This window comes from Pavona decussata, unplaced genomic scaffold, assembly GCF_977016875.1.
Source record: "Pavona decussata unplaced genomic scaffold, jaPavDecu1.1 SCAFFOLD_79, whole genome shotgun sequence".
In the NCBI taxonomy this organism is placed as follows: domain Eukaryota; kingdom Metazoa; phylum Cnidaria; class Anthozoa; order Scleractinia; family Agariciidae; genus Pavona; species Pavona decussata.
The window spans coordinates 128,394-146,729 of NW_028145497.1; the positions used below are offsets into that span (position 1 = coordinate 128,394).

At 39.2% G+C, this 18,336-nt stretch overlaps 2 protein-coding genes and 1 pseudogene across 7 annotated transcripts in view; 2 read left to right on the top strand and 1 right to left on the bottom strand.

Moving 5' to 3' along the window:
- The window catches only part of LOC146476115 (uncharacterized), a 93,015-nt gene that overhangs the window by 45,580 nt on the left and 29,099 nt on the right, over nucleotides 1-18,336 (top strand). The window lies entirely within an intron of this gene.
- Nucleotides 1-18,336, top strand: part of LOC146476117 (uncharacterized) — a 48,445-nt gene that overhangs the window by 1,010 nt on the left and 29,099 nt on the right. For 3 of the 4 annotated variants that reach the window (XR_014865698.1, XM_085114936.1, XM_085114937.1), the window contains exons 2-10: nucleotides 4,088-4,168; nucleotides 5,058-5,241; nucleotides 6,154-6,197; nucleotides 7,193-7,426; nucleotides 8,585-8,737; nucleotides 9,419-9,562; nucleotides 13,943-14,116; nucleotides 14,461-14,510; nucleotides 14,892-15,012. Coding sequence is in view for 3 of the 4 variants with exons in the window: in XM_085114936.1 (XP_084971062.1) it covers nucleotides 4,154-4,168; nucleotides 5,058-5,241; nucleotides 6,154-6,197; nucleotides 7,193-7,426; nucleotides 8,585-8,737; nucleotides 9,419-9,562; nucleotides 13,943-14,116; nucleotides 14,461-14,510; nucleotides 14,892-15,012 (1,119 nt within the window). In the remaining variant the exon portion in view is untranslated. The remainder of the gene's footprint in view (nucleotides 1-4,087; nucleotides 4,169-5,057; nucleotides 5,242-6,153; nucleotides 6,198-7,192; nucleotides 7,427-8,584; nucleotides 8,738-9,418; nucleotides 9,563-13,942; nucleotides 14,117-14,460; nucleotides 14,511-14,891; nucleotides 15,013-18,336) is intronic. The other variant, XM_085114938.1, reaches the window with a different exon arrangement.
- Nucleotides 16,014-18,320, bottom strand: LOC146476118 (uncharacterized; annotated as a pseudogene). The gene is made up of 2 exons (XR_014865707.1): nucleotides 16,870-18,320; nucleotides 16,014-16,697 (listed from the first exon to the last, which is right to left on the bottom strand). The product of XR_014865707.1 is annotated as an uncharacterized LOC146476118 (transcript).

An 18,336-nucleotide genomic window follows, 5' to 3' on the forward strand; every position in this document is an offset into this window, starting at 1 on the left:
TTACGACAAGAAAAATTGGGTGTCCCGAACTCGTTTTCAGGGTATTTGAACTTGTAAACTAGTATCTTGACGAATGTTAGACAAGTTTCTCCCAAAAAAGGCTTTTTTAATGTATAACAATTGAGTGGGTTGCCGTGTTGAAGTTGTAAACATTTTGGTTTTTTTAAGTTGCGGTAACTCAGCAGTATTAGTACGTGCACGTGCGCACTTAGTTCCTGACAGGCAGCATAACGTAGTCAGTCCCGTTAAAGCGCGACTTCCAGATAAGTCCTTCACAAAGTCATAAGAGTCATCAATACTCGTCAGAATGCATGATCCACGGATACTCGACTCGCAATTAAGGGCATTTATGATAATACAGTATAAGTTATTTTACCAGTGCGATGATCTTACGTTGATTAACATCGATGTACACTTTTATCAGAATACCTAATACATACATAACTGCGGGTTCGGTATTTTGGTAAATTTTGATGCGGTATTGCGGTTTTTTTACGTTTTTCTGCGCGGTTTTGCGGTTCTCGGACCCCCCTTACGACCCCCTCCATCCTATCTGAAATTAAATTTGTCAAAAGGGCACTGCTTCAGGAATACTGTCTGGTGAGGATGGGAATAACACAATGTTTAATAATTGTATGATAATTAATACACGAATTACAATGAAAAATAAGTATGATCAAATGCACAAACAAAACAATGTTTTGAAGGAAGTTAATCATCGTGAGAAAACTGTTTACCTGGAATTTTTCATTCTGTTACATGTGCACCCCAGGGTTCGGTTGTTCGAAGCCTGATTAAGTTAATCCTGGATTAATGTGAACTTTGATCCAAGTTTTTAATTACTAATCAATAAAGATTCTTTCAAAAGATTTTTGTCCTTCATTATTGACTGGACTTTTCTTTACCTTTACGTCATGTAGCTTGACGTTAGCCTTTAAACCATTTTTAATGCATGAGATGAAAACCTAGCGTTAATCGGCTTTCAAACAACTGGGCCCGGGGTGACATTTCATCCTTCAGTGCTTGGAAAGTGGATAAATTTCTCCTGGGTCAAACTTATCCCAGTCTGGCAAAAACTGCCAATGTTTAAATAATATTGTATTATTAATACAGAAATAAGCATTAAAAATAGGTATGCTCAAATGTACAAACTAAACAATGTTAACAAGAAATTTTTATTGTGAGAAGACTGTTTACATGGAATTTTTTATTCTGATACATCCCAGAGTGCTTTTAACATGGATAAATTTATCCTGGGTCAAAAGGTATCCTAGCCTGGGAAAAAATGGGAGAAAATGCCATTCATTTTTTTTAACATTTTAAAGCCTTTTTAGAATTTTTTGCTTCGTTTCTCTCAAATATACGGGGTTATCCCCAATTTTCTTTTTGGATTCCAATATATATCCCCTGCTTGATCTGCTTTTCTCGCATAGTCAGTCATAAATTAACGTGCAAAAATAGGCCTGTTTTAGGAAGTCTACTGTCCTTGGACACGTACTTAATAACTACATTAACCAATGATCTGTATAAGACAAAAACACATATACTGTATCAGCTGATCAGAACACGCATTTACTAAAGCATATTTTACTAACTTCTTTGTACTGCAGACTCAATAAATAAATCGCACAGAAAACGTGTGCAAACCTTTGAGCTCTTTTCCTTGACCAAAAACGGAACAAAACTGGCAGCAAGAAAAACAACTGCAAAAACTAACATTAGGGCCAACAGGAATGAGCTAATATACCAGCCAAAGTAAACTGTTCCTGTAACAGACAACAACAAAAATTCAATCAGTTGCTTTAATGCTCCCAACAAAAATGTTTGGTAGTGCGATGGTGTAGCGGTTAGCGGCAAAGAAGCATATAGTGCTAGAAAAATTCCCAAGCAGGTGACTTTAATTTACTATTGGCTTCAACTTTAAAAAGTAGCAAAGTTTGGACAAAATACATTCCTTGTTTAAGCTCACCTTTCTTTCAAAATCACATGAAAATTAAAGTAAGTTTGGATTATTCTTTATTTGTCTCATAAACTTAAGACAAAAATTTCTCAAAAACACTCTCATGGAATGTATTTTAACTCGCTCAACACAAAGAAAAGTACCTGAACTATAAGTACCTTGGAAAGTTTCGAAAAAAAAAACGCTCTACATTTCAAGAAAAGTGACTGTTGATGAAGAGCAATGACGTCATTGAGTTGCCATGGTAACTGTGATTATTATAAAACTCAATGCGTCTGAATTACTTTGATCTATTTCTAGCAAATGAGTGGCAGTTGATCTCCTGGTTTACCTTTTCTAACGATGCGATCCGTGTTTAATTTCCTTGGAAAGTATCAGTACTGAAAAATACAACTGAGCTTATACTAAGGTGTATTTCCCTACTTGAGACTCACCTGTTGTTGTTTCGAAGCCAATGGCAGTGGATAATTAATGGTCTCTATATTATACGAGTCATTTCTCCAGTAGGCTGATAATTTACTTATTACCAAATGACAAATAAGCACTCGCACATTGTCCACGCCTTTTGGCGAGCTTGTTATCAACCGGTGCCGGTGCTAAATTCTGACGCTTGGAACACCTCGAAACATAAAAGCACTCAGCCTTCCGTGTCGTGCTTTTCATCGATTTCTTGGTGTTTGGAACCCCTGGTTAAACTCTCGCACCCGTTTTCGATATAATTTTTACGTCTAATTATCTTGGAGATTTTCATTAACTGCAAAGGGTGGTAGGCTCGATCGGCAACCGCTTTTTAAGTCGCGTGATCTGCTTTAAACCATGGTCTTTCTCTGGCCGCCATTTTGTAGGGTGCTACTCCACTGGGGTGTTAAAGTACTATGTACTATGCCGCCCTTTATGTCAGGAAAGTGGTGTGTTGTATTACGTAATTATATTGCAGTTTATATAAGTTATAAGCAGTGTGTTGTATTGCAGTTTTGCTTTCAGCGGTGTGCTATCTTAGTTTCAGTTATAAGCAGTGTGTTTATTGCAGTTTTATCCTAGTTTCAGCGGTGTGCTGTATTGCAGTTTATTTTAGTATAACAGTGTATTGAATTGCAGTTTATCTTAGTATAGCGGAGTGTTGTATCTCAGTTTACTTATTGCCAGGAGCTAGGCTGTTCTATTAATTGCAACTGTGTAAAATTAACATTACTTTTGGAGTAAAAACACCATGGAAAGTTAGACTCAGCATCGTCATAGCGACACCCTTTTGCTTTGCATTGTTCTTCGGTAATTCCAGCAAATCCCCAGTTGATTCTGTTTTCGGGATTCTCTAGTGGGCAGGTTAAAGCTGAATGAAACAGAAATTTTTATCATACATAATATTGAATGGATCTATTCTCATTATTTCATTTGCAGGTAATGCTACTTATAATAATTAATAATTACTAGTAATAGTTCTCACCAAATCTGCCCCTGCTTTTTTGCTGATTGAAAACAATTAAATATTACTAGCAGTAATCATAGATTATAGAGTGCATTTGACACCTTAAATTGAACAAATTTGGCAAAATCATGCAACCTTTCATGTTTGTTCCAGTTTGAGTATTCGTTGTTGTAACTTATTTTTGTCATGTGGCATTTCTGTAAATTACTTAAAAGTAGAATTTTTTAGCAGAAATATTTGAAGTTTTCTTTTTAAATTAATAAGTGTGTGATCAGAAAAACCTTTCGTCCCTCCCCCCCCCCACTCCACCTCCCTAGGGGGAAGGGAGTAGAAGTAGTTGAGGAAAAGAGAAGAGTAGCCGGGGGAATTTTTCCTCATCACTTTGTCTTTTTAGCAAAGCAGCTAGTACCATTTACAAGTAATAGGATTAGCAAAGAGTGTGGCTTGACTCTTTTTACTAACTGCAACTTTCTTTCATTCTCCTCAATATTCAAGATGGTAGCTCTAAAAAAAAAAGCACCAAATAATATTTGGTGCTTGCTTGCCCAGTCAGGGTATACTGACATTGCAGACAAGGCTTTGCAAAATCATTACACTATTAAACTGTTGAATATTGCATACAGGTGTGAGAGGGATTTTTTAACATTTGATTTTTTCTCCTTCAATTGTTGAAGTTGACTTGTTCCTGGGTTTTCCAACAGGCACTGGCTCTGGTGTCAAACTGAAACAGCATTCAGAGAGATGGTTGTGCAGTGGAAAACTTTAAAATGGATGTATCACAGGTTAGTTAGTGAAGGATCTTATACCCCCATAAAAAAGAATTAATTAAACTTATGTTTTACAGTCTTATCAAGCAGCAAACAGCATGGTCTTCAGACTCAAAAGTTAGAACTTAATTCTTAGTGCAAAGTACTGAGCTCGTTTCACAAAATACAGACCTTTAAATTTAGAAACTTTGTACCGGCACAGGGAACTAAATAAATTCTGATCAGTAATTTCAATTGATACACCTGAAGTTGAAGATGTGGACAGCCAGAAAAAAGAAATAGATCCTTCAGCATTTCCAACTTTACCAGTGAGTTATGATTACAACACTGTCTTTACATGGACTTCAGATTGGTAACAGTGTTGAGCTTTTAGCACTGGCAATGGAACACATTGAACTTACAGTTGCTTGTATAGTTGTTCTGGTTTGAAGAAGATATGATATGGCCTTATGTTTCCAATCCCACTCTGATCACTTGGATTTGTTTCATGGTAGTCCTATTTTCAAATCAAGGCCACACTTTGTACTTTTTTTTTTTGATCATTGTAAGTTTATTGTTAATATTGTAATTTTAGCTTTTTAGCCTTTTTATTCCGTTTCTAATCTTGTCATGCGCATTTGAACATTTCATGAAATTTCCGCATCAGAAATGTTATTATTATTATTATTTTTATTAAATAGCCAACTAACTTGCTTCCCACTAGTTGGGATTTTTAACAAATATTTTGTTGAGTTTGTGTATTTATTTGGCTGATTTATAGTGTCCCTAATTAGCACTACAGTGATAAACACTTCAACACTTAAATAAAGTCATCTATTCTTTTATTTATTTATTTATTTATTTATTTATTTATTTATTTATTTATCTATTTATTTTATTTTTAACTTAACCGTAATTCTTGCAGACACACAAGACAGAAGAGGAGCCTCAGTCTTCAACTGAAGCTACACCAGATCAGAGCCCTGCAAAGCCAACGCCAGCAGTGCCCAAGGAATTGAACCAAGCCACTGTAGCAACAGATAATGAACAACCTAGTGTAGCTACTTCACTAACAAACCGCCAGCCAAACAGCGCCAAAGTAGACGAGGGTATGTTGACTTCATTCTTGCATGCCCCGCAATTAGACCTTTATAGGGATAATTAAGTTTTAAATATTTATGTAGACCAGGAAATGAAACTCTTTAGAGTGTAATGTCTTAGCGAAGACGCAGTTTCGTACAAAATTCAGGAAATTTTACAGACGTTTTGCCTGTGTCTAGTCCATACAAACATCTGTCAAATTCTTAGACTTTCATGGTGGCATGAAAATGCCTTCAATTCAATTCAATTTTATTCACACTTGTTACAACAAAATACAATATAATTTATAGCAAGAAAAAAAAAATAAACATGCAAAGCAATTTATTTAGTGATTATACATTCGATGGAAGAAGTGCGTAGTGGCCAAAGGAGCAAGGCTTTCGATCGAGTTGGCCACTACCTCTGTGCAGTTAAATAAAAGTAGGGGAAGTAGAATTTATAATACTGGTTAAAGAGCTCTGCTATGCCTTCACTACTTTAAGGGTCAAGGCTTTCAAACTTGGCCATTTAACTAATTTTAAGGTGCTCTTCACAACAGACCTACATTAAAATTTAAAATTACCATGATAACGGACAATTCTATTGATACAAAACCCAAGAAAAGGACTACCTACTTCAGTCGCAAACCACGAGTCAATGATTGTTGATTTGTTTAATGTAGTTTGTAATTGTTATCTTGATCAATAGGCCATTTTCATGATGGCGTCATTTTACTACAACTACCAGAATTCATTTCATTTTCGTTTTCAAATACAAATTTTGTAATCCCAGTGGAGAGCAAAGAACAATGGCTCTAGTTAGCATGAGAAAAAAAAAACCCAGAAGGATTCTGGTAGTTGTAGTAAAATGGCGCCATAGTGAAAATGGCCTATTTAAAGTTAAAAATTATCTGGAACACTGGATGCCTGTTTCTATTTCAGATCCAGACACGCTTCGATATTTTTCCAATCCTCTTGGATTTCAGGTACGCAATTTCCTTGTTTAGTATTGTCTGTGTTGCATGTGCTACATATTGTAAATGTGTCATAAAATTACATTGTGAAATAATTACCGGCTGCAGACTACAAAATACAGAAAACCACAAAATGGATTGAAATCCGCCAATCACTGTGCACTGACGTGACCTTTTGACCCCATCAAGCTAATTCATTTTTGTTTTCTCAGAGGTCCACTGCAGTGATTAATGGTAGTGAAAAGTGTAAATTATGTTTGGTTGAATCTTGAACTTCAAAGTCTGCATGATGTTATTGCATGAAAGGCACAGTAAGTCATGAGGGGGTTACATTGTACTTTCTAAAGAATTTGTTGATCCCAAAAAACCTGTTGAGGACCCTCTTATTAGGGGAATTGATAGAAACTATTATCAAATTTTGAAGCAGGTATTAGGATGTACTATGATTGTACACAATTTTCACCGTCCTGTAACATTGCAAAGTGGGGCCTTAATTAATTGAAGCTTTGCTGCCTAGCAATATAAGGTGGGTCAATATGGGTATGCTAAGTGATGCTCCCCCAGAAAATATTGCATTCTAGAGCAAGGACTATAAATACCCTGTAATTTTAATTTACTTTGCTTCATATGAGAATGGGTTTTGATAAAAATAATAACTTCATGGACTGAGCATCACCCATAATTGACTGAGATTACACGTAGGTTCAGCCATAACAGGCGTTACAGGTTACAGCCCTAATGACAATCAAATACATGTACAACTGTAGCACTGTAAGCTCCATGGCACTTTTCTTTGTTGATATTATTTTCACTGTTGTGGCAGAGAAAGTTGGATCTGCCCCAGATAATATTATAACAGTTACTGATTCATTTTAATCAGTTTAATTGTTAAGTACCTTCACCTGAAAGACTTACATTAGATGCATTGTTGTACATATATTGCAGTTCATTTTTCCTCAACATGATTCTACTGTTCCACTGACTGCATTATGAAAACAATTTTTCAGGAGGTGGAGGAATTGACTGATTTGGACAAACTGTACCTTGCATTGGCAGAAGTCAGTTTAGAATCTCACTTTAATACGTTGTACTTTAGCCTGGGCATCACCAGCTTAAGCGGCTTGAAGCAATACTCAAAAGACTCTGTCAAACTAGAGGAGAAAACAATGTCTTCTGGAGATATGGAAAACATACAAGACAAAATTGCTCACAAGCATTTCAATTTTCAGGACCTTGCACAGGTAACTGCTATAGATTTGTCCCTCTTTTTTTTTTTAAATCTGCATATTGTCTCCACTCACTGTTCTCCACACATGTACAGTTCATATGATACTTGTCAGTAGTGAGAACAATTAATCATCCTTGGTGATCAATCCTTTTTTTTTTTTCATGTCGACCTGTATATGTACCACCAAGTGGTGATATTATAAGGAGAAAATAGATGCTTGTCGCTGTTTGGGATTAAAGGGTTGCCTGGGGAGTTGTGACTCCCACATGAGGGAGCAAGTCCAAGGGAATTGTTAAGGGCGATTTACACGGTACGACTCTGTCGCATGCGACAAGCTTACGACAGGCCTACAACACCAATGTCTGCAATTTGCCTACGACTGTCGTGACGTACTTCACAAAAAATGTCGTAGGATTTTAAAACATGTTTTAAAATCCTACAACAGTCATAGGTATAGGCAATGTTGAATGACGATAGTTGTGTGTGATTTTTTGCATGATGCGAGCAGCGCGTGCTCTAGAAATGACACGCGACAGTTGTAAGCAAAAGTTGTACTGTCTAAATCGGCCTTTACAGGGACTACATGTAGTCCTGAGGACTTGTCCTACAGCTGTACACGAAGGAACAAGAACCCTTGAATTGTTGTAGGGATAACGTGTTGTCCTGGGAACTTGCCCCACACGAGGGAACAAGACCCAGATAATTGATGCAGGGACTACAGAGTGTACATGTTGCCCTAGAGACTTATCCCACATGAGGCAACAAGTTCTGCATACATGTAATTGTTGCAGGGACTACATGTGGCCCTAGCAACTTGTCCCATGGTTTGAAAGTTTTATCCCGTTTGTCCAAAAAATTGTTTGTTGCAGGGGCCAAATTGTTGGTGCTTGTCCCACAAATTCAAACTGGTTTGAACTGAAGGTCATTGTCCCTGCCCCTCTCTCCCGCCCCCCAAACAAACCCTCCTCCTCCAAAAAATCCATTTAATATGTTTGTCCCTTTGTGTTCTTGGGACAAAATCGTAACTAAATTCTGCATATTGTCTGTTTGCGAGGTTTTCATTTGAAGGTTAAAAGTTTATTTGGATGCTCAACAGACAACTCGTTATCTTAATTTTTTAGCGCATTAATGAAACAACCTTGAATGCCTTTTATTGATTTGTTTATTTAAGAAATTCAAACGCAGTAACGTTGTTGAGACTTGTAAAGTGAACGGCATACCAGTTATTCAAAGGCAAGACGTGGCCGTGGTAAAATGTATAATATGCCGCCCGTTTAGTGGTTGTGTGTGTGAAGCACAGTGGACTAAACCTGACGGAATAAAGGTTTGTTGAGAATGATGTATTATTCAGTAAATGACACAGGCATACTGGGAAAAAAGAACTCCGAGTGCTCCTATCAGGAGTCGAACGTAAGACCTTCCGATTACTAGTTCGAATGCTCCACCACTGAGCTGCAGGAGACTCGTGGGAGCTTAGACCATTGGACTAGGTTCATGGGACGAACAAAGGTTTGTTATGTCTCAGTTGTAAAGTGTTGCATTTTGTTGAAGTACTCACATGATTTCAGAAGAGTAATCAAAATAATTGGTCTAAGGCGTTTGTGTTAATTGCCTGAATTGGAACGTCATTTTGATTTTTTGAATACATTACTTTGCTAACCGTCAGATACTTTGTAAAACTTTCGCAAGTCTTCGAATTTTTGGCAAAATTCGAGAAAATTGCCGTTCAAGGATGCAAAAAGTCAATCCTGGCCGCGCAGTTTCCAGGACCTTTTAAAACTCAATGTCAAAGTCGTTCACTTTTCACAGAGCTTATTTTTTTTGTAGAAAACAATCATCGCAGAAATTTCCATGAAAACACTGAATGCATGTACGCGGCCTGTAATTTCTGTTAACAAATACCTGTGCCGCTCTGGGTCTATAGGTGTCCATGGACCCAGAGGTAGGTATATTTATTTACAAAATTTTGTATATCTACTAAAGATGGTTTGTTTGTTTGTTTTAGGAAAAGGTGTGCCTTCGCTATGGTAAAAATGACAAGCAGCTGTTTTTGCACGAAGCAAAAATGCTAACTGTACTGCGGCACAAAAATGTTCTTACTCTTCATGGCGTGGTTATCTTAAGCTCGTTTTCACCGTTCGTAACTTTGGTAAGTTCCATGATCCACTAAAATGCAGTTGACAAATGAATGATTTACAGAAGGAGGGTTGGAGGGATGATGTCGGTTATATCAATAGTTTCATGTTCACCTCGGCGAAACAAAATAAAATCAATAAAAAAAATTGAGTTAGGGAGGGATGGACGGATTAAAGGATTTTTTGGAACAGATACCAAACCAGTGGACAGCCAGCGTCACTAGAGACCTTTAGATTCTAGAGTACAAGTACGACTACGAGTTATATCCTAGGAAGTTTCATTTTACTATTTGTGAGCGACGAACTTTACCAAGTTGGTTTGAATTATGATAGCTTTTATGATTCAAAAAGAATAGATCTTATACGTTTCGAGGACTTATTTTCGCCACAACGACGTTCTCATAACAACTCAAAGTAGAATGACCACGCCCATCTCATTTTTCCGCCAAAACTGACACTGGTTCACTCACGGGTAGTCTTTGTCTATTGGGAAAGCTCCTAGTTGACTCTTACTTGTACTAGAATCTTGAAGTCTGTATTAAACTCGTCGTCAGTAGATGAGCTTGGGGGTTGGTGTCGGAAAGACCGGTGGTGTCACAGGTGAAGTGAGCTAAGCAAGGTGTGAAACCATGGCAACCCTGTGAGCGGCAACCACCCGGCACCGTCACACTGAAAGATCAGTGGAAATAAAACAGAAAGTAACAGCTGAGAATACAAATAAAAAATACTTGCCACACGCACCTCAAACCATACTTACCAAAGGGTGGGAGGGACTGGGAGCAACAAACTTGGACAGCACAAGCTCCGGCAAGTGAACAGATGCGAAATGAACTGGCACAAGCATGTGAGCTGTAAGAACCCAGGGGCCCCTGCAAAATGGAGTGGCCGCCCCCACATGCTCCGGCCATGCGGGCACCGCTGACCCGCACTTGCCTCGATTTAAACTTTACCTAAATTACATTTAGCCACATTTAAATAAGAGACTTTATTTCTGACAAACTTGCAAAAAAAAAAAGAAAATTGCACGCGTAATTCAGAACAATGCCTGCAAAGAGAAGCAACACTCGTGGGAGCAAAGAAAGTCACTTCTTGACCTGTTCCGCGAGGAGACAGAGTTTGTACTCGTGTCGCCCACTCAACCAACAAGACACAATCAGTAGTCTAAAGCTCCATCCATACCAACAAAGCATGTTTAATTAAACCAGGTTTAACAAAATTAAAATTTTTAACAGGAAGCTGAAACATTGACAAAGGATTCAAGTAAACTTTAAGTTATGCTTTCATTTGTGCTAAATCTGTAGTCGACAAAAATCCGAAAGCAGCTTTTATGAAGGAAACAATTTTAGACTGTGTTTAACTAAACAGCTTTTAAACGTGTTTAAGCCTTGGTGTGAATGGGGCATGACACATTCATTAAGTAACCAATAATAAAGAATTCTTTTTTTATAGACCAATCAATAGAGAAATGGATAGTGATATAATGTTTCGACAGGAGTACATTATTAAAGATATAACTAATAACAACCAAAGGTTAGTGAGTGCGTTGGATGATCTCGATCCCAGGCTCTTTTTCCTTTGCCAAGTTGGCGATGATGTTATCCGCCCCTGCAAAATCTGCGGGAGACGCCAGATACGCGTCCATCCATTCATTGTTGTCCCTTGCAATCTCGACTCCAATCTGTATTAGGAGTCATTCTTTCTACGTCGAACGCAACAAATGGGGATGATTAATATGGATTGTAATATGGACAAAGATGACAAGCTGAGTTTTGTGAATGCAGTAATTCAACGTTCAAGGATTGCAGTCCTTAACTACAGTAAAACTAAATTACTTGTAATATTTAACGGTGTGAAATTAGATAATAATAATAATAATAATAATAATCATTTCTTAAGCGCAAATTCAACTGAAGTTTTCAAATGCGCTTTACAAATGGTGTTAATTAAACAATATATATAGTGTTAAAAAGTAAACTGTAAAAGCATAAAAATTAGATCATAAACATCATGCTAACTAATTCTGTTAAAAATTAAAAATCGTATAAAAGTTATTCTAAAGGACTAATCGAGATATGCTCTTTTAAAAAGGAGAGTCTTAAGTTTCCGTTTAAAAATGTTAAGACTGTGTTCCTTCCTGAGTGCTAGAGGTAGTCCATTCCACAATCGAGGAGCCGCAGTAGCGAAGGCTCGGTCCCCGAGGGTGGGCAGCGTTTTAACTGCCAGTGGTTTGAGCGTATAGTTATCATTGGATCTCAAACCATAACTGGAGTTCGGCTTCAATGTGATTAAGTCCCGTATATATTTTGGGGCGGTGCCATGGAGAGCTTTATATGTGATTAAAATTATTTTGAAATAAATTCTATGTTTAATATTTAGCCAATGAAGTTCAGTTAATAATGGGGTGATATGACAGTATCTAGGAGCTCTAAAAATTAGTCTTGCCGCTGAATTCTGTAGGCGTTGTAGTTTATAAACAAGGCTGTTTGGTAGCCCATACAACAGAGAATTGCAATAATCCAAGCGACTAGTGACGAATGCGTGTATTAAGGTCTCCGTGGTTTCTCGGCTTAAAAACTTCCTAATCCGGCTAATATTGTGGAGATAGTAGAAACCAGCTTTGCAGATCTTCAATATGTGGGTATTCATGGTAAAATGGCTGTCAAACCATGCACCAAGATTCTTTATCGCTTCACAGCTAGAAGGAACCACAGAGTCTCCGACAACTAGACTGTCAATCGTCACTTTCTGTAGCTGTGCTCTGGTGCCAATAAGAATAAATTGAGTCTTGTCATCATTGATCTTGAGCTTGTCTTTGATCATCCACTTCCAGATATCCCGTATGCAGGCTTCCATTGCAGTAACAGCCGCATCTTGAGTCGTACTATCACTCGGTCGAAAAGAAAGGTATAGCTGCGTATCGTCAGCATAGCAGTGCACTGTAGGCAGATGTTTACTGACGATTTCAGACAATTGACTCATGTAGATAGAAAACAATAATGGGCCTAGGCAGGAACCCTGCGGTACACCAAAGTCGATGTCAAACTTGTCAGATCTTACACCGTCAATTACCACTTGTTGGAATCTGTCTGACAGATAGGAGCGAAACCACTCCAATGCAGTTCCACTGAACCCAAACTTATCCTCAAGACGCTTAAGCAATACCGTATGGTCAATCGTATCGAACGCAGCGCTCAAGTCCAGGAAAACCAATAGCGTTACATGTTGACTATTCATGTTAAGTAGGATGTCATTACGAACACGGAGTAACGCGGTCTCGGTACTGTGGAACTGCCGATAGGCTGATTGCATCTCAGGAAAGAGCCCGCATGACATAATATGGGAAACAGTCTGTTGGATAACTGCCTTTTCTGTGAGCTTAGACAAGAACTGGAGGTTGCTAACAGGCCGATAGTTCTTCTTTTCAGGTTCCAGATCAGATTTCTTTAGCTTGGGTTTCACTAGCGCCCCTTTCCACATGTCCGGGAAGTGGCCTATTTCAAGCGAGAGATTTATCATAGATGATATAGTGGGTGACAGTTCATCAAGACACTCCTTAACAATGCTAGTTGGAATAGGGTCAATTTCACACGACTTTGCAGGTGAATTCGTGATGAGCTTCCTTACTGATTGTAACGGGAGGGCCTCGAACTTAGATAAGGGAGTTCCAGTGAAAGTGGTAGACCTGACTGGCTCTGCATGTAAGTCCGCGGTTGTCTCACTTGCATCTAGTTCGGCACGAATACTCGTGATTTTCCGGACAAAAAACTGACCAAAGTCATTAGCTAAACTGGCAGAGCTGGAATGAGGAGGATAGAGTTCGTCAGAGCGTCCTCCCAGAAGGCGATTGACTGCATTAAAGAGACGCCGTTGGTCAGTACTATTCTCGTTAATGAAGTCCGTATAGTAATCCCTCTTGGCCTGCTCAATTATATGATTTGCATGATTTCTTGCCTGAGTGAATGCAATTCTATCTGACTCAAGACCAGTTCTCCTCCAGATGCGCTCACATTTTCGACGTTCCCTTTTTGCTGCCTTGATGGTGTCACTGAACCAAGGAACGCGTGGTCTCACCGTGATAGTTTTCTTGATAATAGGAGCATGCTTGTCCAACAGATCGGAGCAAACGGAGTTATAGCGAGAGACAAGATCGTCTAGTTCCCGTGGTTCTTCGCAGCATAGGGCAGATTGCTTTAGATCTTCTTTGAAAGCATTGATATCTATTGCCTTTATCTTCCTGTACGATATTTCCTATATATATAGATAAGATATATATATAGATAAGATATATATAGATAAGTTGGGCTTGCATCATAAATATCTTTTCCTTATTCGAACGGTGAAAATACTCGGTACTTGTCTTTATGTTTTACTTTGCTTTTTATTTTTGTGGCCAGGTAGTGGAATTTGCAGAATATGGGAACCTCCATGAATCCTCGGGTCAGCACTCCATAGGGCGTCTGTGTAAATTTACTATCCAGGCCGCAACTGCTCTGGAACATCTTGAGGCGAAGAACGTCATGCATCAGGTTGTCAAGCCGTTTAACTGTCTGGTTGTTGCCAAAGACCAGGTGAAAGTCCTGCTTCATCTCAAGGCTTTCAAAAATCGAAAAAAAATTAGAGACTTTGTATGGAGTTGTGGCACGCCATTCGGCAGAATTAGAGACATTTGTATGGGAATTTGTGCGACCTTTGACAGGTCACAGCCTGAAACATAACCAAACATGATAAACTTACCAATTTTTATGTGATCTTTTAGGCAGCGACAAGAATCGATTCTTGGCTTTGGCCAAAGGGATCTCGACTCTGGGGCTTTTTCATATGAGTTCCTAGTGCGAAATGAAGCCATCTTCTGTTATTTTTAAGGTGTTCAAATGTGTTTCTTTGTTTATTTGTCCATTATTTTAACTTTCAGATAAAGCTTACTGGCCTTGGGGTATGTCAGTTTGAGAGCATCATAAAAAAGTGAGTTTTTTGTGGTCTTTATTCGTGTGAAGGATTCTTTGTTATATGGGTGAACCTTTAAAAAACAACAACAACAACAACAACAACAACAACAACAACAACAATCGTTATCATTGCAGGAAGAGTTTTCATTCAACGCTGCTTGTCCGTGGCAAGTCTAAAACACGTTTGTTTTTGTTCGTTTTGTTTTTATACTCGCTTTACTTGGTATTGTTTTCGACTGTGACCTTTATCTCTTCTCTTTTATTTCTGGTATTTGTAATCTCCCATTACCCTCATACCCTCTTCTTCCGTAATGTGCATTTGAAATTTTATTAACTTCTGAAATCTTAAACGATTAGACTGATTTTAGTTAGCACTGTCTGTGGTCTTACCTTGCAGGCAGCTTCCAGTAGAGTACCCGCAAAAAGGAGCGGTTTATCAATTTGCCAAGCTTTTCTCGACATACTTTGTGCGATACGAGGAAGTGACTCCAGGAATCGAAATTGCTAAAAATATCAAGGTGAGTTGGTTATGAATGCAAATAATGGATCAGAGAATGAACTCTGCAGTGTAGGTTAAAATACTAAGTGAACCCATGAATTTCCCACTGAGCGTTAGCCTTAGAAAGGAAACGAGAGAGCGCGCAAGGCAAAGAAAGAAATCTTTGTCCTCGGCGGAGGTCAAAATGAACCTACTTAGTACTTGAACATACACTGCAGAGTTAATTCTCCGATCCGCCATTTGTGTCCTTAGCGCTAGCGGGACAAGGTTTATTGTTAATTATATATAGTTGCAAGGGGCATATATTACACCGATGTTTTGGAAGTATCTCTTATAAAACAGATTCAGAAGAAATTTGGTGATATGGGAGGATGTTGCCAAGGCTGGAAGATTGTCCGAAAATTGAGCATTTGGCCGAGAAGCGAGGCTTCGAAGGCAACTGTTCTTTTTCTGGACAATCTTTCAGCCTTGGGCATTATTCTCCAACGTACCAGCCGTCTGGAGGCGTTTATTTACTAAATATTCGCCGTATGGTTTTGTACCACGTGATCTGCGTCGTCTAAGGAGAGCCCGCGAAAAAATTAATTGGTGGTTAATATATGACCTTCTCAAACTCATTTGTTTGGATATCTGATGAAACACACTTTCGAGTGTTTGATATGGCTTCTCAAATCTCGATCCTTAAACACAAGGAAACGACACAGATCGCGAGGTGAAACGATAGCCAGAGATGGTTTACCCGGCAGACCCAAGAGAAAATTCTCCAATTCCTTTTGAAGGGAGTCTTTTTGTTTTGAATAGCTAGTAGCTTGATCAAAATTCCACAGTTGGTTCAAACGAGTATCAATTTTGTCTAAATTAATATCAGCTGAGCCTGACTGCCTAACACGTACTGTCTTCCGAGAGTAACCACAGCGTTGGTAGAATCGAAAATCACAATCATTGAGATAGCCACACGATGGACACCGAACAGAAGGTACAAAAAATTTCGCCACCAGCGGGAGCTCCTAGGACGGGAAACAACAAGATATCACAAAATTTTATTTAAAATTGCGAGCATCATACTAACTACATCTCTCAAAAAGAAAAGACGATGACAACAGGGTATGACCAAATCGTCCTAAATCACTTATATTAGAACCTCATAAGCTATGTAACATCACATCATTTTGTGGACAAAAAATATCGAGACGATCAATCATCCTTCAAAGCATCTCTGTCCAGACTAACTCGCCATTTCGGCTCAAAGTTAAACACCAGTTAAATAATTTAGAACTCAACCAAGAAGATCCATAAGTCTCCCGGAATATCAGAGTGATTTATCCATCCTTCCTTAGACGGGATGAGAAGGGCTTGTGAATCGCCTTTACGAGCAAGCTTAAGAGACCTTGTGGACTAACACTGGATCAGCGGCCACCAATATTTCCTCGGATACACATCCAAAACAAGTACCGAACATGACATCCGGAAACTCTTCAAAAAACATAAGACCGGACCCACTAAGATTGACGGAGGAAAAACATAAGGTCGTTCCAAAAACAGCTCATATCGGGAAAGATCCTGAGCAAAGAGATTTACCCCTGACGACGCAGGAGTCTGACAGGGCGTAACATGTAGAAGGGGTTCCCCAAATTTATCTTTCATTGCGTTTGAATCCAACGCCATCAAATCGCAGGTGTGACCAGTAAGGCTTACAAACTCTTGCTCAACAACCTTCCATAAGGCAGGACACAGTTTGCTATCCATGGTAGACAGGCGGCGAGAGTGAGTGTCCGCTGGGTGATTTCATTGGTGGAAATATATGACAAATGTAAAGACACATTCACCTCCACCGTAGAAAAGAACAACCCCTTTAACGCTTCATTGAGAGGTCCACTCTTTCCACTTTGATTGTTCCAGGCCTGGACCACAGCCTGATTATCAACCAAAGCATCCACCCGGGAATTCCTCAACTTATTTCGAAAAGCCAGCAGCACCGTCTTGAGGGCAGTAGCTTCCTTTGTGGCAATGTCCCAAGATTGCTCTTCATCGGTCCAATAATCAGAAATATCTGCAGACACTGGTGAAATCAGCGATCCTCCCCACTCAAAGTTAGAAGCATCCGTAGCGACTGATACTCGAACATGACGCTCACCCCTCCAAGGAAGGGGATCGTCCCATGTCTCCAGAAACAACCCATGGGAAATTTCCACTCTAAGGGCCCTACACACCCGTGTTAGCTTGGAAGAAAGATGGCCCTTCGAAATAGCCGCATTCATTTCTTTGGTAAGCAGTCGTGCTCCAGGAACGACTAAGGAGAAGGAAACACACTTACCAACCAAACGCTGGAGTGTTTTAATCGTTATTATTTTAGCGTCTAGGACCTCCCCGATTAATTTCCAAAGTTTGCTTTTCTTCTCGGGAATGAGGTGGAACACCTGTCGAGCTGAGTCCGATAAAAACTCTAAGTAAGGAACAACCGTTCTGGGACTCAAAACAGATTTTGCCAGCCCTAAAAAATATCCAAGTTGAATAAAAAAATAGACCACAAGAAAAAAGGGCCGATTTTGCAGCTGCAAATCTACGCTCACCAGGGGTGGGAATATCAGCGTATACCCCCTTTTCAAGGGGAATTTGTAGTTGTCCGTTGTGGCGATCATCAATATACAAAAGAAAAGGGACAGTCAAAGATCGAAAGAAATTTGTTGCCACAAGACCAGTATTATGATAAACGTACGGTGAAATCTTCCAACCAAATGGTAAAGTATTATAGGTGAAATACCGTCCACCCCACTGAATGCCGAAAAATGTTCGACTGTCATCCGTCAAAAGAATATGATCGTATCCAGACTTGTCATCAAGAACACTCTGATATGAATTCCGTGAAACATAACGTGGCAGGTCACCAACATGATCCAACTTAAACGGCTTTTCTTGCATCCAAAGATTCAAAAAACGTGCATCATTACACAACCGTGGCTTAGGTGGTTCCACGGTCAAAGGGAGAACGAGATGGGGGGGGGGGGGGGAGGGGGTCATACGAGTCATACGATTCTCCCTTAAAAACCCCTAAGAAATGCTGAAAAAAGGGAAAGACAGACACTTTGCTCTCAATCCATGACAAGACTTCAGATTGATGAAACGTAGGATTCCCGTGACAATTTCTTTCCAGCCATCAACATGCTCGTGTAACTCGCCCGCCCTAAAATGTTCGGGGTCTCGAAAGAGAAATCTCCAACATCTCCAAGAGCTTCCCCACGTGACACTTTTATAACCGTTGATCTGAATTGAGAATTTGCTGTCACCTTGCTGCTGACAGGAACGGGGTTTCCTCGCCAATCTACCCATCGGAGACACCGTCTAT